Source organism: Periophthalmus magnuspinnatus, chromosome 18 (genome assembly GCF_009829125.3).
Source record: "Periophthalmus magnuspinnatus isolate fPerMag1 chromosome 18, fPerMag1.2.pri, whole genome shotgun sequence".
Lineage (NCBI taxonomy): Eukaryota > Metazoa > Chordata > Actinopteri > Gobiiformes > Gobiidae > Periophthalmus > Periophthalmus magnuspinnatus.
This window is the reverse complement of record NC_047143.1, coordinates 5,818,822-5,844,104: the sequence shown is the minus strand read 5'-3', so window position 1 is coordinate 5,844,104 and position 25,283 is coordinate 5,818,822. Positions and strand designations below refer to the sequence as shown.

The window sequence follows — 25,283 nt, the reverse complement described above, 5'->3', positions numbered from 1 at the left end:
TCCAGAACCAGAGTTGTTGGTCACTGTGAAAAATAATACAATCAGTTAAACTAACAAGGAATAATATGACCTAAAACACACAAATAAATGAATAAATTAGACTAACAAGTTTAGTTTGATGTGATATCTACCCAATATGTTCTAAAACAAAGCCTTTCTGTGCATTGAAATCTCTTGTTTATCACATATTGCTGTTTTTTAATCATCTCATTTTCAATTCAAGTCATTTTTGTGTTTTTCTTTCAGTTCCATTAAAGAAACACATAGTGAAGATCTCCATCTCTGCTGCACAGAGCGCTGCTGCTGATTCTGCTGCTGATTCTCTGACTAAACTGGTGAGATTTTTATAATATAGAAAAGATCCACATGTTTTAGAAGATTTCTCTCTCACAATATCACCTAAAGACCCTGAAACGCCGCTGGAAAACACAACCTCCTCCTGTTCTGTTGCAGGTTCAGAGCAGACTGAAGGACCTGGGCGTGGACAAAGACATACGTTTGACCTGGAAAAAACGTCCACAAAAAGTCTCTGGTCCGCTCTGATTCTGACCTAGAGGGCGGTAGAGAGCGACAGGTCAAACAAATAATCCACTATTTTATCAGATTCCTGTTCACGCTGACTGATGGGTAAAGAATGAATAAATAAATTGAAAATAACAACAAAAATTTGACAATCCGAAAGTAAATATTTAGTATCCGAATCTGCTTGTGTGTCACAGGTTTGCATCATAAAATAATAAAGTTATCATAAAACAAAATATTGTATGCAGAGTATTTAATGTTTTTCCAACCCATGTTCAATAAAAAGTAAAAAATGGTTGGTTAAGCATGGGTTTGTCATAATCTGTGACACCCGTGGATCATTATCTTATCATTTGGACATTTTAAATTGCAATATTCATCTAAAACAACTTAATAAAAGAAACAATTCTGCTGACTTTCATGTTAGAAAACTGCGGTGCCCAGTGGGAGCTGATGCTGCTGTAAAGTAAACAACATCACAACAAAGAGCAGCACAGTTGTTGGCACCTCTGATGGACAGCTGCCATTACACTTCCATGATAGCTGCACATCACAGAAGCCAGTTGATATTTTTAAAATTTGTACCAAAATGACTAAGCACACTGCCAAATCCTATCAATGACATCTTGAATACAGGAGAATAAACATTACTCAAACATGCATGAATCACTCTGAATACATCTTCAAGGAGGCAAATGAGAAGGAAACAACTATAACATGGTTAAAGCTCAAAATTTTTCATAGTAGGTTTGCTTTAAGAGAAAGTAGACATATTGTGTAATGTGTAAGAATGTTCATTTCTGGTGTAAACGTCAAAGAGGAGCAAGAGATTGAAACATAAAGTGCCATCAGGGAAGAAAAAATCCACTGATGGAATAACCTGGTCATTCAGTATATTCAGGTGTCAGCTGACCTCATTCTGCTGAACCTAGACCGGACCAACTGCAGCAACACCAACCTATTTGCTTAGTTAAATCCAGGTGATGACTTTTTTTTGGCCAGGCCGTGTACGTTGTAATTGTAGTTGGCATATTCACTTTTTGATAATTAAATGAATTAAATGAAGTGTATCATAAACAAAATGTGCATGTAGTGGTGTAGTGGCCTGGGAACGCCTTGGGGTCCCACCGGAGGAGCTGGAGGACGTGTCTGGAGTGAGGGAAGTCTGGGAGTTCCTGCTTAGACTGATACCCCTGCAACCCGGCCCTGGATAAGCGGAAGAAAATGGATGGATGGTGTAACAAAGAAATACTGCTGTAACTTAGGCAACAACAAGAATGAGTAACATGCACTAGGCTATACATTGTTGTTGAGGCAGACAAAGTAAATAAAGAAACAAATACATAAACAGAAATTAATAATAGTTAATTTAAAACAAAAGGGAGAAACATTGTAGTTGAGGTAGACAATGTAAATAAAGAAACAAATACATGAACAGAAATTAAATAATAATGGTTTAAAACAAAAGGGAAAAATATTGTAGTTGAGGTAGACAAAGTAAATAAAGAAACACATACATGAACAGAAATTAAATAATAATAGTTAATTTAAAACAAAAGTTAGAAACATTGTAGTTGGGGTAGACAAAGTAAATAAAGAAACAAATACATAAAAAGAAACTAAATAATAATAGTTCATAAAAAGAAAAAAAAAGAAAAAAGGGGAGAAACTCACTGATGTTCTGCGCAGCCTCAGACGTGTCCTGATGACGCAATGACGCACACACAGACTTGTGCGTAAAGAAGGAGGGCGCGGCCTCTCTCCAAGATGGCGACGACCATAGACAACAGCAATGCTGCACAGGCGACCAAGAAAAAGCACCTGGGCATCCCCGAGGCCGTGTTTGTGGTGGGTACAAGGCAGTCATTCACAGCGGCTCCCCTCCCGCACCGGACCCGTGCTGTGGTGACCTGCTCTGGGCCGCGTTTTGTGGTGCTTAGCCCAGAGACGCTAACGATGCTAACTGTGTTTTAATGCTGCGCCTGTTCACGTCCATCTATGGAAGAAACGCGCTCTGACAGGCACGAGGGTTATTTAGTCAGCATGTCTCGTTAGACTGTTCTTGTGAGAAGGAACACCACGATTTTATGTTTGTTCACGATTATTGAGCCCCATGACTAAACTACAGTTAGATCCTTCACTTTGATTCACATTGTCTCACAGTCCTCTGTGTGAGCTTTATCAGATCACACTTTATGAATGAGAAAGTAAAATTAATGTGATAGATTCAAAAACACTCCATAGTTAGATTTAGGTTGTTGTTTTTTTAGATTAGATTGAAATGGAAAAAAGCTTCTAAAAGTGTCAAGAAGTCTTATTGCTGTCTGGTATAGAGTCGGTGTCATTTGCTTAATCATGCTACTCGTTAGCTTTATTTTCATTATTTTACCCGCCAGAAAAATTAAGTCCCACTCCCCATAAAAGCTCTTAAAGGTGCACTAAGTAACATTTCTGGTGAAGGGTCCTAATCTGCTTGTCCCCATGTAAATATTATAGCTTTCCCTATGATGTTTCACAGTATGGCATTAAATGTATCTATCTCCATGTAGTCAAGCTGGCAAAGGCACCAGGGCAAGTTACAGATTGGATCGCTTTACAGTACAAATGCATGTTATTTTAAATGAACATGTGCAGTTGAATAAATGGATGCAGGATAGGTTTAATGCCATGCTGTGGGACACTGCAGAGCAAAGCAATAACGTTTCCATGGAAACAAGCAAGTTGCAGACGCTCCACGAGAAAATCAAGTATAGCATAGATAGATTCTTTAAAATCCTGTGTCATCAGAATGTTCAAAATTCCGAAGTGGAGGCGACTGGAGGCAAAATGAAGCAAAAAAAATATGTTTTCAATGATGAACTGATATCAGATCTAAAATGCTAATAATAAATATCTCATAAGCTCTGATATCCCACATGTTATCTGAGTTACCGTATTTTCCGCACTATAAGGCGCATCGGAATATAAGGCGCACCTTCAATGAATGGCCTATTTTAAAACAAATTCCATATATAGGGCGCACCGCATTATAAGGCGCATAGAATATAAACTACTATAGTAGCTGGGGTTGTGTTACGCATCCACGAGATGGAGCTGCGCTGAAGGGAATGTCAACAAAACAGTCAGATAAGTCAGTCAAACTCACAAAACAAGTTAATGCATCACAATATAGTAACTCTCGAAATAGTGCAACGTAATAACAATAACTCAACGTTGTTCAAACGTTAATGTCCATATTAGTTTAGTTGTAAACACGTGAAAGAAACACGTAAAGCTCACTTTTTCAGTTTATTCCTCATTCACGAATCCCTCGAGTTCTTCCTCTTCAGTGTCTGAGTTGAACAGTTGGTCGAGCTCATTCAAAGTGCCCGATTCCGTCTCGTCAAAATCGCCATTATCCGTGTCGCTGCTGTCTCAACAGTTCAGTGACAATTCCTGCCTCCGTGAAGCTCGGACCACAGTTGAGACTGATATATCAGCCCAGGCATCCGCGATCCATTGGCAGATTGTGGCGTATGTCGCCCGGCGCTGTCTCCCCGTTATCCCTATAGTGTCGGATCCTATCGTCGCTGATAGAGCGGGTTGCGGACTTTCCATCAGAACTCCGAACTGAACTCCGTCCAGTCGTGCTTCATGTAAATTCAAACGGCGTCTCAAAGCGGAGACATGGGGCTATCTAAATATTTTACCATCATTACGGTAAATCTGCCTCTGTTGTCCTGAAGGTGACGAATGAGAACGCGGGGCTGCGGGGATTTTCACTCATTTATTCGACGCGTAAAAGAAAAAATACGGATGGATGAGTAAAATAGAAGTAGTTGTGTGGAAAAAATGCAGCAAATGCTGATACTTCGTTTAATATGATTTTTATGGCTAAAAAACAATAAAAGTCTAGGTCTAGGTGAGTTATACTGGCCCATAGTGTGCTCAGTCCTTAAAGTGTTATTACCACTATTACTTCAGCGACGCCTCCTGACTACAGGTGTCATAATTTACCAATATTAATCCATATATAAGGCGCATCGGATTATAAGGCGCACTGTGGGTTTTTGAGAAAATTAAAGGCTTTTAGGTGCGCCTTATAGTGCGGAAAATACGGTATTATCGTTTACCAAACTCCTCAATGTTTATGATATTCTGAGGTTAATCCCACTTTCCCCATTGAAATCACATTATGTTCACGTCACCTTTGCCTCCAGCTGCTGCTTTTCCAGAATTGCTGTTTACTCATTTTTAAAGGGTCAGTCTGTTTATTTTCTGCATACACAAGCATTACAGTTTGTCACATGTGTCGACTCCTGTATCTCTGTGCATGTTTAGGAGGATGTGGACACGTACATGAAGCAGCCCGGCAACGAGACGGCCGACATTGCTCTGAGGAAAATGGAGGAACAATACCAGAAATACAAATATATGGAGCTCAACCTGTCCCAGAAGAAACTCAGGTTAGACACACAGAGTATTTTAATTTGAGAGGACAGGTGTTCATGTTTTCTTTTTTTTAAATTATGACTTGGTTTGGTGGGATAGTACTTGTGTTAAATATTTATCATAGTTTTACATCAGTTAAGTGGCAGTTTGTGGGGAAAAAACTATAAAAGAGAAGTACAAAAATACAGGAAGTAGTGGTGAGTTCTTGAACAGAAACTGAAAATTACACAATAGTTTGGATTAGGTAAATAAAAATAAATGACAAGTTTTGGCCCTTGTTAAAAGGAATTATATGGAATTACCTCTACATATGTCACATCTGCTGCCTGTGACTAACCAGCATCCCATCATGAAGTAGTTATAAACTTCACCAAAATACTAAATAAATGAATAAAAATAAACTTGTCAAAATAATGTAATGATGTTAACAATGTAGAGGAATTATGTTGTTTTTTATTATTATATTTTTTTATTTTCTTATGTTTTATTGCACAATTTCAGAACTTATTGAAAAGATGGAATTCTGTTTTAGTAATGTGTAATGCCATTTCTGTAACTGCTTCTCTTTTGTGCAGGTTGAAAAATCAGATTCCTCAAATGACACAGACACTAGAAATCCTCCGGCACATGCAGAAGAAAAAGGTTTGGAATGAGATTATATTTTTACATTTATGTTTTTGTAAAGATTTAAAATTGACTGTAAACTCCACTTTAGCTTCTGAAGCATTTATCAGCTTGTTAACCTAATTCATGTGTTATTAGTATCATAAATTAAAAATAAAGGTGTTATTGTTGGACTATAACAACTCTGCCTGTTTGTTGATGTCATAAATAATCTGATATTTTTGCAGGAGACCACAGAACCGATGGAAACTCGCTTTGTTTTGGCTCATAATCTTTACTGCAAGGCTTCCGTCCCACCCACCGAAAAAGTCTGCTTATGGCTAGGGGTAAGTCCAGTTATTTTTACAAAAGGACTTTTCCAGGTCAAATCTAGGGCTAAACCAGATCTAAAAGTGGACTACATAATTTCCACTGTATTTCTAAACAAGAAATTATCAAAAGGAGTACCAAAAAAAAGATAAAATTAACTCTAAATTATGCAAAAGTATCTTTAATATGGCATTAAACTGCTGTATCTTGCATGTATTTAATATTGGGTAGTCTTATTGCTAAAAAGACTTGATAAACATGCATTCTTACAGTGAGTGGGCTCGCCTCTCCACAGACCTGTTACTTGGCATAGTGTCGTCACCTGCTTGCCTTGATGGAGATGGATAATCATAGCGCCATAATGTGTAACATTCCAGGTAAAGCAATAACATCTCCATGGAGACAAGCAGGTGGTGACTGTGACCCTCCACCAGAAAAGTCCCTATGGTTGGATTGGGCCACTCCTTTTATTAAAATACATTTCCCACTTCGGTAATTTTTATGTTTATCTCCTGATTGGAAATGACATGACGCTAGGGAATATCATAACTGTTACCTAGCAACCATGTAGTACACTGGGCCAAAACTCCTTTAATGTACACAGAAATTATTATTTGACAAGTAAAACTATGAGAAAACACCTTTTTATTTTGTTAAAGTATCAGAAAAAAGTGTTATTTTCAATTTTGCAATCTGGTTTTTGATCTGTGTAAAATTGTATACCATTTAATCCCACCAAAAAGTAAAAATAAAGAATCGTAAACATCTGTCTGAGCACTTCCAGAAGCAAAAGTACAGGTATAAAGTTTGTAGTTTTTTTAGCGATAATAAAAACTACATTTCCTGTCCAGGCCAACGTGATGCTGGAGTACGACATAGACGAGGCCCAAGCTCTTCTGGAGAAAAACCTCTCGACCGCCTCCAGGAGCCTGGACACTGTGGAGGAAGACCTGGACTTCCTGCGAGACCAGTTCACCACCACCGAAGTCAGTATCCTTCCACCGCTGCTCAGTGAGAAAGTAGACCCTCTCTCAGCGGGAGACAATGTTTTACAGTGCACAGGGATAATTACAACAACAAAAAAAACATTAAAGATGAATTTTTTTCAGTGGCCTTGTTCACATGCACACCAAAATCTGATTATTTTGTGGACCTTTTAAGATTACATAAATTGCATGTAAACTGCAAAATCAGATGTGAGTAATGAGTGGGACCATGGTCAGAAGGAAAACAAATGATTTTGCTTTTTACGCGTCATTTGATTAATTGTATAATTCCCAAAAATCTGATATTACCGTAAATTTCGGACTTATGAGCGCACCTGAATATATGAATATATTTAGACAGAAAGATGGTACATGAAGGTTTTTTTGAGTTTTAATTTAAGACACGCTTTTTTTCAAACTGCCTGAAAAATCGGCACCAACACGATGTCAACATGGGATGAACATACCTGCAGGTTTAGAAAATAAAACAGCACCAACACGGGCCATCTGCTTTTATTTCCTTTGAAAGGTTTTGTCATGTTTTTACATTAACTATTTTTCTTCTGTGCAGTGGCTCTATTTCCTTCTTTGATGCCAGATCCATTGCCTTTAACTTGAAAGCTGCATAATTTGCTTTTCTTCGTGTGTTTTTGTGTGCATGATGCGCAAAATGACAGTTCAAAATCAAAACTAGCATATTCTTCAGCACATAGTGTTTCCCCACGTCTGTCTCGCTTTTGCGTTTACTGCTAGAGAGCGCCCCCTGGTGTCTGTAAAAATCTATAAATTAGCCGCACTGTTGTGTAGGCCACAGGGTTCAAAGCATGGGATAAAAGTAGCGGCTTATAGTCTGAACTTTAGGGTTATCTGATTTAAATGTGCATTTTAAGTGTGCATGTAAACAAAGACGCTGTAGCTCACCCCTAAAAGATTACACAGCACGTTATAGCTGCATTACCCCATTTTCACACCATCAGGAGGAAGTCTGTATTTAAATCCATCGTGTCCGACGGAACTAAAGGAAAACACACTAAACCTTGGCCTGGAAAAGTAATCTATTCAAATAAATGAACAGAAGACCAGATGAGTCTCATTTGACTCATCTCAATCTGTATAGCAAACAACAAAGTTAAATCTGTCAACTGGACAAATCTTGTAGGAGTGAAGACGTTTCGCTGCTCATCCAAGCCGCTTCTTCAGTTCTTTGCAGCTTTTTGAAGAAATGCTTAATATTTAAAGCTGTATCTTATGTGTATTGTGTGATTGTGCAGTTATTAACATTTAAAGTACAAGACCAGCGTTTGTCCTTAAGCTCCGCCCCTCAGACATGGCACGAGTTTACAACTGGGACGTGAAACGACGACAAAAAGAAACCCTCTCGAAATCAGCGGAAAAATCTTAACTCCAGTAACTCCAGTGACACAAACATTTATCTCAAGTATCGTCTTCATAACAGCCCCAAATCGCATGTACATCCTGAGCTAATGCAGAGACGGTGAATCCAGCATCTAAACGGTTAAAGCTGCACTATGTAACATTCATGGTGGAGGGGTTCGCCAGTTGTTCGTCTCCGTGGAGATGTTATTGTTGCCTGGGAGCCTCCACAGTACGGAATTAAACTTATCGATCGTGAATTTACTCAGTGACAGGTGCCTTCATTGCAAAAAATAAGATACTATTTGGCATCGCCCCTTCATGGACATTGATACGTTTAATGCCATACTGTGGGACGTTTAAGGCAATACCAGCGATACGCCCCCACCAGAGAAGTTACCTAGTGCAGCTTTAGTGCTCTTAGGTTTGTTTTTCAAAAGTTGCCATGGTGAAAATCAAGTCTTTCGAGCAAATGAAGGGCAACTCCTTTTAGATTATAATTCACCGTCTTTGAAACTTTAGCTCAAATCTACAATCACAGTCGTTTTTGTTAGTTACTTTTAAAAATATTTTTTCAAGTAAAAGAAAATGCTACGAGATGTTTTTGTATCATTTTAATACGTTCATTTTTCAAGTTTTTTCTTCTTTCTTCTCATTTTCAGCACTCATATTCCTATCTGGGAAAAAACTAGAACCACAAACTAGATTCATTTGATATTAGTTTTCTCATAATACTAGATGAATTCACTAAATTTCTCTGTTTCTTGTTGACCATTTTGGACCCCTGTACTCCTCTCTGTCTCTCTCACTCTCTCTACATCTCTCTGCTGTCACTTCTTTCTGCCACTGTTCAAACTGTATTTATTTGTCTCATTAAATGAAGAATGAAGTAAAGGAACGTTTGGGCAAAGCAATATTGTCACGTTTTTTTCATTTTTATATTATGTCCTTCGGTTTAGACCTGGTTTAGACCTGGTTTAGACCTGGTTTAGACCTGGTTTAGACCTGGTTTAGACCTGGTTTAGACCTGGTTTAGACCTGGTTTAGACCTGGTTTAGACCTGGTGTGGTTCTGCTTAAAGGAGCTGTATGTATCCTGTGCTCTTACAACTGAACCTGTGTCCACAGCCTGAACCTGCAGATTGAGACACAAGTGTGTCTCATTCTCAGTTTATGGACAGGCCTCATGTGAAAGAACCTCCAGATTCACTCACTGAGCTTCAGAGGCTGCACTAGCACTGATTCATGATTGTCTGCAGGTGCTGGGGTTTAGGTAGTCACCATTCACATCAGAGAGAGGCATTTTAGGTTTAAAACTACTGGATTTCTCCATTGAACCGGCAACACAAATGAGAGACCCATGTGAGGCTCATTCTGCTTTCTGATTGGATAATCATCTTGAACCGAAACACCAAATTATAACAAATAAATTGTAATTAAGAATAAATCTGCATTAGAATTGTTATCAGTAAAAGCGATATAGGCCTTTGTTCTAACAGACCAGATTGATTACCACCACATGTTTGGACTTCCTGTCTGATGTCATCCTCAGAGTCTCATGATGTTCCTCTGACACGTCTCACCGCTGATTTACTCTTTGGCACCATCTTCCTGCCATCTTCCTGAGAAAGTGAGTCACTTAAAATTATGGAGACACTTTCGAAAAGATCCATTCCAAAGTGAACCAATAGAATTATTAGCAGTGGCCAGTATTAATCATGTGACAGTGGCTCAGTGGGAGTGTTTCAACATGAACGTCATTGGTCGAGTGGTCAGATCCACTCATCCACGGTATGATTCCAGCTCCCACAGATGAATGCTGTCATCATGTCTTTGGGCAAGACACTTAACCCACCTCACCCCCAGTGTCTGTGTACACTGGTGTATGAATGTGTGAGTGGGTGAGTGGTTCCTTGTAAAGCTTGCCTTGAAGGTGGAAAAGCGCTATATAAAAATGTGACCATTTAAGGGCTGGTTTGGTTCTTGTTATGACTCTTCATTCCTGGTTCAATACTTGGTTAGTCGTATTTTAGTCCTTGTTTAGCTCTGGTTATGACTCGGTTCAGCCCTGGTTCAGTCCTGTGTTTTATCCTGGTTTAGTTGTGGTTATGACTCTTCAGTCCTGGTTCAGTCCTGGTTTAGCCCTGCTGTACTCCTGCTTTAGTACAGCTCTTTCTTGCATCTAAATAGTTTAGTCAGCTGCATGATGACCCAGAACTGTCCAGTCGGATATAACTTGCTTAGAAACCCAACCAACTTGTGGAACGCTTGTATTTTAGTTGGTGAAAAATTGTAGAAATTCCCCTTAATTCCCCATAATCGCATATAAATTAAATCGATATATATTCACTGGCAATATATCTACTCATTATTTGTGGCTGCAGTGATGTTTAAACACTGGAAAAATGAAATTAAAGGGCACAATGTTCAATTTTGAAACATACAACATAAACATGAAGTGAGTGCATATTAACCCTTTATGACCCATGTCTGTTTTTTATGCAGAATAAGATGGGAGATTTTGTTCGTGGAGGAAATTATGCTACTTCAAAACTGCAGCCTTTGTGATTTACTAATTGCTTCTATTCAAATTGATGTGATTAATGTTGCAGCCGTGACGCGCACACAACAAAACATGTGAACACTGCTGTAAAGGTGTGGCGCTGTGAACAGATTCTTCTTTGGTCTTTTTATGAATGAACATTTCGATCAAATGATAAAAGTCTAATCTGGGACATCTAAAAACGACCACCATTATGAGAGAATTATTGGGCATTTTGCTTATTTTTAGTATTAATTATGGTCACATTTGATTACACTTCCCCCCCCAAACTCCACATCCTCCCACGTATTTGAGCAAAATGTGTCTTGCTCCAGTATCAACATATTGTACGACCAGCTCCTGAGGTCAAAATAAGTCCACCGTCTACTGTTTGCACAATTATAAACCGTTTTATTGTCCGATAATCAGGAAGTGCACTGATAAAACTCCGCTCTGGTCTCTGAGAGTTGTGAAAAGCGCTTATAAACTCATCACTGTGAATAATTAGGATGTTCTGAATGCGTAAGGCAAGTGAGGAATAACTCTGGACCACTGCAAAGCGTTTAAAATGAAGTAGTTGTGTTTTTCACGTTTTTTAAGACTCTAAAAACCCCTAAAATGACACTAGAGCATGCACAAATATAAAGGTGCAGCTGTGGCACATTTGTTCTACGGCAGCGGGTCATACCGTGTAGCTCTGTGTAACGTCGTATGAACTCAAAGCTTTTTCCCGTCTTTCCTGAAAGCATTTGGGGGAAATAGATTGGCTCTGGTATAATGTTTGAGTTTAATTTAATTATAACTTCAACTGAAAAACACCAGTTGGGACTCTCAAAGTTTTACACATTTCTTTACATTCAAACCAAAATACAGTTACAAGTCGAAATGAATCAAAAGGCACAAACATACAGTGAAATGCCACAACAGTAACATGGACTAAACCTGGACTAGTCTAGACCGGGACTAGCAACAACTCAACCGTGCAGGGCTGTACTTGAGTCGTTTAGTCGGTCGGTGGAGTCTGTTAGATTATAAGGATTTATATGAGACAACAGCAGAAAGAAGTGAATTAGCAGATTTTGTTTTTTTTATTTATATTTATATGTAAAAAGTCAGATAAACTCATGACGTTTAATTTGTCTATGCATTTCTAATTCTTTTTTCCTGCATAAATAGTAGTTTTTGCATGAACTCCCCCTGCAGTTGTAGTCTTGTAAGTGCAGTTTTGAGAGATACATAATAGTTTTGAGAGCTTTTGCCACGCCCCCTTTTTAGACGACCAATCGAACGGCAGGACTACAACTGTTTTAAATATCGAAAGTTGAACTGTCAAAAATAAATCTTAGAGGGATTTTTTAAAATAATTTCAGTGACTGAGACAGGAGCAAAAGTTTTAATCACATGTAAATTCAGATTTTAACAGCCCTTTACTGAATAAACTACAATTTAACCTTTACTATTGTGGCATTGCTCTTTTAAGCTTAAAGACACACTATGTAACTTTTCTGATGGAGAACTGTTTCACAATTTAGCATTAAGCTTGTATATCTCCATTGAGACACACGCTACAGGTCAAATCTGTGGAAAGGCGGCCCTGCTCACGGTAAAAATGCATGTTTATCAGTGTATTTTAGTAATACAAAGAGGTGTAATTGAATAAATCCAAGATGAATAAGTTTAATGCCATACTGTGGAGCATTCCAGGTAAAGTGATAACATCTCCGTGAAGACCTGATCCTCCAGAAAAGTTACACAGCGCGCCTTTAACTAAAATTATATCTACAGTATTATTGGACAAATAAATTAAAGACATATTTAAAGTGCATATGACAGGTGTTTGTTTTTCTAATTGTGACTTGGTTTGGTGGATAGTATCTGTGGTGAATATTTATCAGAGTTTTACATCAGTTAAGAGGCAGTTTGTGGGGAAAAAAAGTGTAAAATAAAACTACAAAAATACAGGAAGTAGTGGTGAGTTCTTAAACAGAATCACTCTGCCTCTGTCAACAACATAGAAACTAACAAGATTAAATGTGTTTAATCCATAGACTGTATATATAAATGGACATAGCTAACACACTAACCACCATGTTCCAAATAGGAAGCTAGCATCGGCGCGCTTCCGGCTCCACTCACTCCAATTCACTTTCTATTGAAAAAACGTGGCTTCTCTCTCTGTAACTGCTGCTGTCAGACTCGTCATTTTGGTCTTAAAATGAAAAATCAAGACATGAACATTAATCACAGGCAAATCAGGCAAGGTCGCTCCTATTAGCATTAGCAACAGGTTTGACTGACAGCGTTGCTAAACCAGCTATGTGGGCAGGATGGGCATTGCCTTCAACAGCCTCGCTCCGGATTGGCTCTTTGGTTGCTATGATACTCACAATCTGAATTCCAAATATAGAACTCGGCTCTAAATTAGCCGCTATGACCGCTAGCCTCGATGAGCTTCATTTGACTCGAGCCAAACGCTGTGGGTGACGTCACACTCACTTAGTTTATACAGTCTATGTTTTAATCATAAATATTTTGCAGTTTAGACAAGTTTTGGCCCTTGTTTACATCATGTTTGCTAGGTAACAGTTATGGAATTACGTTTACATATGGCGCATCTGCTGCCCGTGTCCAACCAAGAAGTAAAACTATATCCTTCACCGAAATTAAACTAGAAAAAATGTGGCAAAATTGTAATTAAAATCTTAAATATAATGACGTTAACTGTGTTTTAGTGAAAGGCGTAGTCAAACCTGTCACATGCACTTTAGCACAGAACAAAAAGTACTCGCAGTGTTCCCCCTGTATTTGTGTGTTCTCTTCTTGCATAATTCCAGCGTGGTCCGCCCAGCCTCTGAGTGCCGTGCATCGTGGGTAATGTAGTTTTGGGGGCAGTCCCTCTTTGTTCCCTTATGTCATTTCGAGATCGAACTAAGGTGCTTCTGGCTTCGAACTATCAACCTTTCCACGTATCCACCTTAAAAATCCATATTAGTTTATAACAGAAGGTGGACAGTGAGTTTTGGTCCATTTTTAATAAGTCTTCATCCTTGGCCATTTTAGCTGTACACGTGTCCTGCTTATTGTGAAATAGATGAGATAACATTGGATACAAGTCTTTTTCTTTGGAGGAAAATTTAATTATTCTGATTCCGAGATTTAGTGGAATTCTGCGCTAACTGAAATAATTGCCCTTTTAGGAATCTCAATTGTAGATGTGCAAAAACAACAATGTAATAAGTGATATGAAATTGCATATTGTAGACAGTTTACAAGGAGTGGGGCTTGTGTCGTTGGAAATCAAAAAAAGTTGAAGAAAATTCCAAAATGTCCACCTTCTTTGTTGACGATCCTTTCTTTGATTCATACGTGATTGGTGAGCAAAACTTCCAAGCCTTTATAATTTTAGTCCCATCCAATTTTGGGAAACTTAAAAGTCCAAAATGTCCGCCTTCTTTGTCAACATTCCTAGCTTTAAATCTATAATTATGATGGACTTTTCTTGAAACATATAAAAATGGTTAAATAAATCCAAATGAAATGAAAAAAAAAACACTTCTTTGCCACTGATCCTTGCTTCAGTTCAGTGCATTTAAGTAGAATTCCCAAATTCAAAATTTTTAAATCCAAGAAAACATGGTAGACATTTTAAAAATTAAGTCCAAAATGGCCACCTTCTTTGTCAACAATCCTAGCTTTAAATCTATAGTTATGATGGACAAGCTTTTTGAAATTTTTGAAACTTATAAAAATGGTGTAAGTAAATCCAAATGAAATGAAGGGAAAAAAACAAAACCCTCCTTTCCCACTGATCCTTGCTTCAGCTCAGTGCATTTAAGAAAACCTGGTAGACATTTTTGACACTGAACTTAGAAATGAATCCCAAAATGGCCGCCTTCTTGGTAGCGTGATTTTTGCTTCGATTTAATATTTGATTAAGATGACATCAACTTCCAGATTTTTCCAGAACCAAACTCAAATCCTTAAGAAAAAATGACGGACATTTTAACACAACTTAAAACCTGTGGGCCCTTGAACCTTTTCTTTGTTTACGCTTTTATTTCAACTGTAACCTGCTTATTTTCAGTCAAATCAGCCACTCTGGGAAGAATCTGGACCACTTTGTTCTCCAAGCCCACGAATTCAGAAAATTTGAAGATGATTTTTATTGGAATTCTGCCTGGACTTTTTAACCAAATAACAAGTCCCTAAGTGTCATTTTTAGTGAGATCTGCTTCAGCTTTGACATGGGAAACATCAAAACCCAACAAATACTCAATCTCTTGTCTATCGGGCAATTCCTCCAGACACGAGCGCTACCTATCCTTACATTTACCAACATAATCGAGGCTGAATTTGAAATCTGGTGTTCCTCTTCTTCGCAGAGCCTATTCACACTTATAATGAGAGTAGATCAGACAGAGGCCAAAACTACAGAACCTCAGCTTCACAAAGAGCTCATCCTTTTGTCTGCGCTCCAAATGCTTCGGAAATCAGTTAGAATCGGGGGTTATCAGGGGTTAAAAGTTCCCAAAATGTCCGTCTTCCTTGATTCAATATATGATTAAGGTGGGCACAATTTCCAAGACATTTTAGTTCAAATCTGTTAAAAACCTCTTAGAAAAGTGTTCCTTTTTCAGACCGGCGTTTAGTCCATCGGCCTCGTCTTTCTAAACCTTCGACCTTTTTGGAGCTGTGGTTTTAGCAGAGGCAGCGGCGGTCGCTCTTGGTCACCTCCTCGGACGAGTGCACGACGTTGGGGACGAACCCGCTCTTGACGCCCTCCCAGCCCTCCTGGATGGTGATGTCGCCGGAGCGAACCAAAGCGAAGATCTCCCGGGTGAGTTCGGTGAAGGCGTGCTCGACGTTTATGGCGTCTCGGGCGGAGGTTTCCACGTAGCGCATCCCGTACGCTCCGGCTAGCTTCTCCGCCTCTTGACGACTCACCTGCGCGAGAACGAGAAAGAAGGATTTTAAAGTTTTACAATTTACGTAGGATTAAAAAAAGCAGTATGTAACTTCGCGTAGAGCGTCTGCTACCCGCTCGCCTCCGTGGAGATGCTTACAATGTTCCGCAATATGGCATTAAACTTAAAGCAAAAGTACTCCAATCTCCATCGTGTCCAGTGTTTTTGTAAAGACCACAGTTAGGTCAAGTTTATGAAATTTTGAAATTAAAATCTTGCGTACAGTTCCTTTGACCTAATTCCATGAAGAAAAACAGACAGAAAGGAGACAAATTACACGTCAGATCTGTGGAGAGACGAGCCAGTACCGCTCCTCCGTCTTCATGAGTATTTATAAGTGAATCTAAGTGAGATGGTTTTTGCTTCGTCACGGTGGCGTGTCTCTGTGATGTTGTTTTCTGCTGCCTCCTCTCGTCTCGTCTCCTGGGACTTTGACAGAGGCAGAAACTGTGCTGATGTAACGCTTATTTTACAAGACTTTACGACGAGCGGACTGTGGTAACATTTACTGTGGTATAAACTCAACCGATAACACTGTCTACTCCCCATTCCTCCTTTTTTTCATTGCCTTTCGACCGATTTAAACAGCCCACATTACACTGTTTCTGATCTATGTTCTAATGTTGTTTCCTCGTCACAAACAGACCTGGAGTTGTGTTTTGTTTCATTCACACATGTTTAACACACAAACCCTGCACATTTGGACTGAGTCAGACAGAAAACACCCTGTTCCACCTTGTGATGTCACGTGGTAATACAGGAAGTGCTCCACTGTGTTTTTAAACTCCGCACACCCTCACTAGAATCATTTGGATCATTTCAGCTCTGGAATTGCCCATATCTGCGGAACTAAAAGTAAAATTTAAATAAAAATATTCCCTATTCTCTGTTCTTTTTATGTCATATTACACTGTCTGGCAAAAAAAAAAAGAAAAGTCGTCACCTGGATTTAACTAAGCAAATATGTTCGAGCCTCCTGCAGTTGGTCCGGTCTAGGTTCAGCAACAGTCTGACTACCTGAATATACTGAATGACCAGGTTATTCCATCAATGGATTTTTTTCTTCCCTGATGACACGGGCATATTCCAAGACGACAATGCCAGGATTCATCGGGCTCAAATTGTGACAGAGTGGATCAGGAGTATCATCATTTTCACACGTGGATTGTCCACCACAGAGTCCAGACCTTAACCCCATTGAGAATCTTTGGGATGTGCTGGAGAAGCTTTGTGCAGCGTCAGACTCGACCATCATCAATGCAACATCTTGGAGAAATGAATGCAACACTGGATGGAAATAAATCTTGTGACATTGCAGAAGCGAAATCAAAACAATGCCACAGCTAAAGGTGGTCCAAACAAATAGTATTTTTGGTGGCGACTTTTTTTTGGGGGGGCCCATTTAGTTGAGTGGCTTTCAATGTTGTTTATTGTGGTAGAGTTTTTATCCAATTATATTTCAGCGAGCGAAATATGTGTTGTCAGGTAAATTTCATTTGTCAATCAGATCTCAATTCTGCACATCAGCGCCTGGTCTTACGCTGAACTGGACGTGTGATTGGATAAGCCCTCGCTAAACCTGAAAGGCGGCAATTTGCAGAATGTCAAACTAAACCAGGAGATCTAACAGCTGTGTTTTTAACCCGTAATGGTCGAAGGAGGAGAAAAGAGGGGAGAAAGGAGAGGAGAGAGAAGAGGAAGGTAGATCTCGTACCTGTCTCTGCGCCTCCAGGTCGCACTTGTGTCCCACCAGGAGGAAGACGATGCTGTGTGGCTGCACGTGGCTTCGAGCTTCTTCCAACCAGTCGTGAACGTTCTGGAAGGATCTGCGGTTTGTGATGTCGAAGAGCAGGAGCCCGCCCACGGAGTTACGGTAGTACGCCCGAGTGATGGACCTGAGGATGCAAGGGACGGAGGGGTCAGGTTATTTTTTGGTCACTGGCAACATATCAGACACATTAAAAGACACTTGACTGATTATGTCTCTTTTATGTTCTGATGTTTGTGTCTCCATGCTGATGGTTGTTCCTTTTTCATTTTGCGTTTTAATGAAAGCGAGAATTAGCGAGCATAGAGCCTACTGTAGCGCTCCGGCAGCTGTCAGTCAATCCCAGCATGCACCTCTAGACCCCCATACCGACAGTGGAGCAGCATAGCATCACATAAAAAACTGACTAACTTTATGGGAGTTTCAGAGGTTGTGGATTATCGTTGCGTACTGAGATGTACATTATCAAGTGTAGAAGACGCCTGAGACTTTTATCGGATTTACAAAACTTTCAAAAACGTGTATTTGAGCAAAATGTGTCTTACTCCAGTACAGATATTTTACATATGCAGCTCTAGAGGTCAAAATAAGTCTGCTGTGTGCTGTCTGGATCTAATTATAAAGCGTTTTCAGGAAGTGTTCTGTTAGCATGCTAGTTGTCGGCTTTACTCTTATGGCAAAACTCCTCTTCGGTCTCTGAGAATTGTTAAAAGTGCTTATAAACTCATCATGGTGAGTGTTTAGGATGCGCTGAATCCATAATGTTGTCATATCCAAAGTAGACAAAATAAAGGTGCATTATGGAACTTGTCTGCTGGTCTCCATGGAGATGTTAGCCCGAGAATATTCCACAGTATATCATTAAAATGGTGGTGTTTCTTCTTGTCGACAGTGATCACAGCACTAAAATTTGATGTTATGACTTGTGACAATCTGCTGTTCTGTTGATGTCAAAACTGCAGCAGATTTGACAAGACTGACACATCATTTTTATAAATACTCACGAGCCACATGGAGAGAGAGAAAGAGGGGGGAGAAAGAGGGGAGGAGGGAGGGTGAGAGGAGAGAAAGAGGGGAGGAGAGAGGAGGAAAAGAGAGGAGGAGGAGGGAGGGGAGAGAGGAGGAAGAGAGAGGGAGGAGGAGGAGAGAGAGGTGAGAAAGAGAGAGGAGAGGGGAGGAAGGGAACGAAAGAGAGGGGAGAGAGGAGGGAGGAGGAGAGAGGGGATAAAGAGAGAGGGAGAGAGAAGAGAGAAAGGGGAGGAGAGAGGAGAGACAGAGGGGAGGGGAGAGGAGGAAGGGTGAGAAAGGAGAGAAAGAGGAGGAAGGAAGAGGGAGGAGAAAAAGAGGGGAGGAGAGAGAGGAGGAAGGGGGAGAGGAGGAGGAGGGGGGAGAGGAGAGGAGAGAGGAGGAAGAGAAAGAGGGAAGGATAGAGGAGAGAAGGAGGAGAGGAGAGGGGGTGAAGGGGGGAGAAGAGAGAAAGAGGGGAGGAGAGTGGGGAGAAAGGAGGAAGAGACAGGGGAAAGAAGGAGGAGAGGAGCGAGGGTAAGAGAGAGGGGAGGAGGGTGGTGCGATAGAGGAGGAGTAAGTGTGAGAAAGGAGGGGAGAGAAGGGAGGAGAAAACGAGAGAGAGCGAGAACACAAAGGGTGAGAGTGGGAGAGACACAAAGAGTGACAGACACACACACAGAGGAGAGGGTGTGGGGTAGAGATTAACAGAAACATAATGAGGACTCAGAACATTGTGCTGCCAAAACAGAAAATGAGATGGAGTCACAGACGACAAAGACGACGAGTTACAACTGTCAGGAAAATCAATACCAAATTATAGTGTCATTTTCTTTCATTTTCATAGACTGGGCTCAGGCTGTCAAAAACATCAAAAACAAGATACTAATCAACACTAAAACTAGAGAGTCATGAAGTGGTAGTTTTCAAGTTAACAGCTGCTTTTACCTTTAGTTCAGTAGAGATTGGAAATTGGTTTGTGAGTTAAACGTGTGAAAGAAACAAAGCATCGTACGGGCCCTTTAAACACTGCCACGCCCTCTGACCTGAAGCGCTCCTGTCCGGCCGTGTCCCAGATCTGCAGCTTGATCCTTTTCCCGGGTTCGATCTCCACCAGGCGGGAGAAGAAGTCCACGCCCACTGTGGGGTCGGACACCTGAGCGAACCGCCCCTCCGTGAACCGGCGAATCAGACACGACTTCCCCACGGTCGAATCGCCAATCACAATCAGCCGGAACTGATACAGCCAGATCGCCTCCATGTCCAGGTGATGGGTCCAGGTGTGTCCAGGTGTGTCCGACTACTGCTCTGGTGTGTTCAGGTGTGTCCAGTTGTGTTCAGGTGTGTCCAGGTGTGTTCAGGTGTGTCCAGTTGTGTTTAGGTGTGTCCAGGTGTGTTCAGGTGTGTCCGACTACTGTTCAGGTGTGTCCAGGTGAGTCCAGGTGGGATGGCAAATGGGTCTGGAAAACAAAAAAAGTACATTTAAAGGTAAAAGTTGTTTTAAAGAGGGGGTATTACACTTTTACGGGGTATTACCTGCTAACACGTAACATATTTAAACCACAAAGTTGCCAATTATAGTTTTGAAAATGCTAAATTCGACTAAAACAACAATGTATTAACGCGTGTAATTAGTTTCAGTCTTGTTTTAGATCCTCTGAGTCCCCCTTCCCTTGCTCTGCGCTAAGTCACTCCCCCTTCAGAGCGCTAACACAATCAGCCCGCACCCTGCTTATGAAACTACTGCACGTCACATCAGGTTTGTGAAGTTGTAGTGTATCGTTTTGTATCATGCTTTTGTATATTTATGGAAAATGGTAGTGTGGGAGCACGAGTGACGTAGACTTGTGGGCGGAGCCTTGTACTGGCTTATACCGCTAACCATGAGGCAGGTTCGAATCATGTCCTACTCAAACATGCACGGATGACATATAAAAGCTCTTCAGGCATGTTTTTGATGAGGGAGCGACATTATAACTTGGTAGAAAGCTTAAAAAAAAGTAAATTTTGCAGAATACCCCCTCTTTAAAGTAATTACAACCCCCTCTGACCCTTGAGAGCCCTTTTTTGGTTTAGTACGAACGGATTCAGTCGTAGTATTTGGCAACACAACATAAAGAGCTTAATCTGCTTTCTGATTGGATAGTTGGCTTGTGAAGTTTTTGTGTGATTCTGAATAAATCAACGTTATATTTGTTATCAGTAGAATGAATATATCCATTTTCTCCTGCTTTTCTGGGACAAATCACGAGGACAGAGGTCAAAGCAGGCACCCTCAGACTTCCCTCACCCGAGACACTTCCTCCTCTAAGGGAAGGAACCAGTCACTCTGCAGAAGAAACTCATTTTGACAGCTTTTATCCGCCATCTTGTCGTTTCAGTTATTACCCAAAGCTCCTGACCAGAGTTGAGGGTAGGAACGTAGATTGACAAGCAGTAGACAAGCAGGTGAAAAGCCTCTTTACCCCTCCTCTTCCCTGTGTCTCTTCTGTCTTTCGCTTCTTTTTCACCTCCTTTCTACCCCTCATTGATCTCTCCCCAGTCTGTAAGCTCAAATCAATGCGCACACTTTACCGCCTACTGTCAAAATGTGGAGTCATGCCTTTTATGTGAGGAGAGGAGAACAAAAATAGTAAAAATCCCAAATAAAAATACGAGGTTATGCTATGTGTCGGTGACTTATATCTTTTATAATTCCAAAAAAGCAGTGCTAGAACAAAAAATGTAAATCTCGACTTAATCTCTTTGACCTCTCTGCTCTTTTCCCCTCTCCTCCCCCTTCTCTCCTCTCTTCTGGCTTCTACTACCAATCCCTCCATCCCTCCATCGCTCCATCGCTCCACCTCCCTCCCCATGTGTCCGTGTGGAGTCAGGTTGCATCGCGTGGTCGTGCAAACATTAGCTCAGTCCCCTGTGAATCAAATCTATTTACGTTTATCCTTAAATTCATAAATATCTCGTAACACACAAGTTAACACAATCATTTGGCGTCTACCTGCACGTGGGTTTATATAAACTTTTACTGCAACGTCTGGGAAATGATGTTTGCTTGGGGATAAATTGAAATGAATTCAAAATCGATTTTTTTTGCTTTCTACCATGTTATAATGTTGTTCCCTCATCAAAAACATGTCTGGCTTTTGATGACATCCACACATGTTTTTAGCTGTCTCTCAGGACCTATTCAAACGCTTTTTACGGTCAGCTGTAAGATTCTGTACAAGGCTCCACCCACAAGCCTACGTCACCCATGCTCCCACATGACAATTCTCCATAAATATACAAAAACATGACGCAAAACTGAATTTAAATGTGTATGTGTTACACAAAATGGACCCTTGTGAGCTTTAAACCATGTTAGAATGTCATTTCCTCCTCAAAAACACACCTGGACTTCTGTTTTGTTTCATTCACACATGTTCACACTACATCTCTACAGCTCAAAATGCTCTGTTCCACCTTGTGATGTCATGAAGTGGTAGTTTTCCAGCTATGTTAATATTTAGTTTTGTAGAGATTGGCAATTCCAGCGCTGAAATCATCCAAATGATTCTAGTGAAGGTGCACAAAGTTTAAAAACACAGTGGAGCACTTCCTGTATTACCACACGATGACATCACAAGGTGCAACAGTGTGTTTTACAGTTTGAGAGAAGAAGAACTCAACCTAAATATGCAGGATTTGTGTGTTAAACATGTGTGAATGAAACAAAACACAACTCCAGGTCTGTTTGTGAGGAGGAAACAATATTAGAACATGGATCAGAAAATAGTTTAATTTAAGAATACATTTTAGAAAACATGAAAATCTGTTCTTAATTCAATCTATAACGTGTCCTACTTTTGAAAAGCCTATCTAAAATGACCACAAACACAAACCACTAGAAATGAACACCGTTTGATCCTGGCTGTTGCTAAATATGGTAATTAGCTGCCATTTTTACGCACGGATTTACGCACAACTGGACTCACTCTTTCTCAAACACTGACCTGTAAATTGACAGTTTGAAACACACTTATTCAGGCTGGAGTTTGAATCCCAGCTTCTATTGTCCCTCTTATTATACATATTGGTATTTTAATGACAGCCTGTATTGATTATCTGCTCTTGATTTGTATTCTTAAAGCGTCTCGTGCGCTCATTAGGCTGTTGGAGGGCACTAAACTTTGATAGATTCACTGAGATAATTGTTCCACTCGTAGTACAGTCAGGATGTGGTTAATATTTCATAGAATCCGTGGTTAAAATAGCTGCTTGCCTTTGACCTATGCTCTAAACGCAGTTGGAGTGGTCAGTGGGCAGTAGCCTTCAGTACAACATGTCTCTTAACGTTGAGCTTCATCATAGCCCCCGTGCCCAAAGCCCACGCGTTCCCCGTAATCCCCTCCGTACCACAGCACGCTATAATCCCAGCCACCAAACTGTAAACGCTGCTATTGTGTCCGAAATGTGCACAGCTCTTACGTGGTTTGCGCTCTGTTCCTCCTCTTTAGCGCTCTATGGACACGGGCTCCGTCATGGCACTGTCGTTTTCCCGTAAAAAACCTCTGCACAAACCAGTCCCCCCACCTCCCCCAAACCGTGACAAAGCCGAAAAGAGAAAAGAGGGAGTGGACGAGGAGCGAAAACAACAGGCTGCGCTAGGCCCGGGCAGTCACCGCTGTCGTTCCGAAGCAGGTGCGATCCCGGGAATAAACGCGCCAACGCACGTCTTTACGCGCAAAACGGAGCGATGCGCGGGGTTTGTGGAGCCCGGGCGGTCGGTGTAGGGGGGGAATCCCGTGAAGTCATGCCGAAGATCGCGCTCTGTCCGCGGCTACGGCTGCTGCAGATGAAATGGCAGCGGGAGCATCATTAGCCTGACTCATCCCACATCAGTACCACTACCGTAACGCACCGCGGAGAGGCGCACCCAGACAGCAACTACGAGGAAAGCGGCTGTGTCTGGGGTTTTAGCAATGTGCCACCATTCAGCAAAGCCTAATGGTGTAAAGTAATAATATCAAAATCAAACTATAATCGATTCCAGTGATGTTTTAACGCGCTTTGGATACGTTTTAATGCGCTTTGGTTACGTTTTAATGCGCTTTGGTTACGTTTTAATGCGCTTTGGCGGCGTTTTCTCATCCATTTTAATTATTTTTCAAAGTTATACCACAAGACAGTTAAGTTTTAAAAAAACAGACGCAGTTATTTTAAATCTGTAAACGATTCTATGAAAACTTGGTGCGCGTTTTTTGTTCGTGTTTGGCGCTCAGAGGCCACTGCGCAGACTCGGACACAGATATGGGATTTGTAGTTTGGGTAGATTTGGGGTTATTTGACTAAACCGACCATACCATTGCACTTAATGTTAGAAATGAAAAGGAACACCGTTTGAGACTGGCTGTTGCTAAATATGGTAATTAGATGCCATTTTTACGCACGGTTTTACGCACAACTGAACTCACTCTTTCTCAAACGCAGGTCTGTAAGATGACAGTTTGAAACACACTTATTCAGGCTGGAGTTTGAATCCCAGCTTTAAACTCCATTGTTCCAAAGCTCACTTAAAGGTGCGCTATGGAACATTTTTGTCGAGGGCGCGCCATCTTGTCTCCATGGAGATGCTACAGGTTTTGATGATTCTCCACTTTTGACTTAATTTGGTGAGATAAGCTAATATTTGTTGTAAATAGAAATTAATTTTTAGGATGACTTAGGTTTTTATACCAATCAAGTAGCAATTTGCAAAGAAAAGTTGAAAAATGCCCAATATCCAAATATATCCAAAAGTCAAACACCATTTAGAAAACTTTTATTCAGATCCTTTAAACGTGATTTAAACAATATCACTTTTCCTAACAATGTGTGTGTGCATTAGAGGAGTTTTGCCCTGCTGTACACTACGGTTGCTATAGGTAACGGTCATCTTATCCGTGTTTTAGTGGAATAATCCAAACTGTTACATCCACTTTAAACTTCTATCTCCATAAAGACAAGCAGGAAACGCTACGAGGCCAAGTTACTGGTCACATCTGTGGAGAGACGACACCGCTCACAATAAAAGCACCTGCAGTTGAGTAAATGTTTGTTTGATGCTTGTTCAACACTGTATTATTTAACATAGAATTAACATCTCCATGGTGACGGACCCCACACACCACTGGGTCACTGGGAAAGTTACATCGTGAGCCTTTAAAACTGTGAACATAGCATGTCTTAGTTTGTTTACTTATTTGTTTGCTATTACTATTTGTTTTATTTAGATTTTGCAGTCATCCTGAGCCATGGACTATATTTTTTACATCTATTTAATAAATTATAGGCCTTTGGCATTAATAAAACTGACCAGGACTAAACCAGGATTAAACCAGGACTGAACCAAGAGTAAACCAGGATTAAACCAGGACTGAACCAAGAGTAAACCAGGACTAAACCAGGACTAAACCAGGACTGAACCAGGACTAAACCAGGACTAAACCAGGACTAAACCAGGACTAAACCAAGACTAAACCAGGACTAAACCAGGACTGAACCAAGACTGAACCAGGACTAAACCAGGACTAAACTAGGACTAAACCAGAACTAAACCAAGACTAAACCAGGACTAAACCGGGACTGAACCAGGACTAAACCAGGGCTGAACCAGGAGGAAACATACAAAATGTCCAGTCCACATTGTCACACATACGTCAGGCTCAGGTTCCAGTTTGAATACAGCAGAATGATCAATATTGTCTCTGTTCACATGGTTCAGTCCATCTGTCCCACAGCTGC

The 25,283-nt window shown here is 40.6% G+C and overlaps 2 protein-coding genes across 2 annotated transcripts; one reads left to right on the top strand and one right to left on the bottom strand.

The window, feature by feature from the left end:
• The first annotated feature begins 2,234 nt into the window (after positions 1 to 2,234).
• vbp1 (von Hippel-Lindau binding protein 1) lies at positions 2,235 to 9,160 on the top strand. The gene is made up of 6 exons (XM_033983668.2): positions 2,235 to 2,370; positions 4,843 to 4,967; positions 5,529 to 5,595; positions 5,805 to 5,903; positions 6,738 to 6,876; positions 8,198 to 9,160. Exons 1-6 carry the CDS (start codon positions 2,290 to 2,292, stop codon positions 8,272 to 8,274), a joined length of 588 nt encoding a protein of 195 aa, XP_033839559.1. The 5' UTR covers positions 2,235 to 2,289; the 3' UTR covers positions 8,275 to 9,160.
• A 2,403-nt stretch (positions 9,161 to 11,563) lies between these two features.
• Positions 11,564 to 23,417, bottom strand: LOC117386322 (ras-related protein Rab-39B). The gene is made up of 4 exons (XM_033983667.2): positions 22,989 to 23,417; positions 19,571 to 19,984; positions 17,466 to 17,646; positions 11,564 to 15,731 (listed from the first exon to the last, which is right to left on the bottom strand). Exons 2-4 carry the CDS (start codon positions 19,783 to 19,785, stop codon positions 15,486 to 15,488), a joined length of 642 nt encoding a protein of 213 aa, XP_033839558.1. The 5' UTR covers positions 19,786 to 19,984; positions 22,989 to 23,417; the 3' UTR covers positions 11,564 to 15,485.
• Positions 23,418 to 25,283: the final 1,866 nt, after the last annotated feature.

What these genes read in the sequence shown, in the direction of transcription:
- vbp1 (XM_033983668.2), top strand. Translation starts at nt 2,290, where the DNA reads ATGGCGACGACCATAGACAACAGCAATGCTGCACAGGCGACCAAGAAA. An exon ending in TCCCCGAGGCCGTGTTTGTG is followed by an intron (nt 2,371 to 4,842) that starts GTGGGTACAAGG and finishes GTGCATGTTTAG; the next exon opens with GAGGATGTGGACACGTACAT. An exon ending in GTTCACCACCACCGAAGTCA is followed by an intron (nt 6,877 to 8,197) that starts GTATCCTTCCAC and finishes TCCGCCCCTCAG; the next exon opens with ACATGGCACGAGTTTACAAC.
- LOC117386322 (XM_033983667.2), bottom strand. Translation starts at nt 19,785, where the DNA reads ATGGAGGCGATCTGGCTGTATCAGTTCCGGCTGATTGTGATTGGCGAT. An exon ending in GCCGGACAGGAGCGCTTCAG is followed by an intron (nt 17,647 to 19,570) that starts GTCAGAGGGCGT and finishes TTGCATCCTCAG; the next exon opens with GTCCATCACTCGGGCGTACT. An exon ending in ACCTGGAGGCGCAGAGACAG is followed by an intron (nt 15,732 to 17,465) that starts GTACGAGATCTA and finishes GTTCTCGCGCAG; the next exon opens with GTGAGTCGTCAAGAGGCGGA.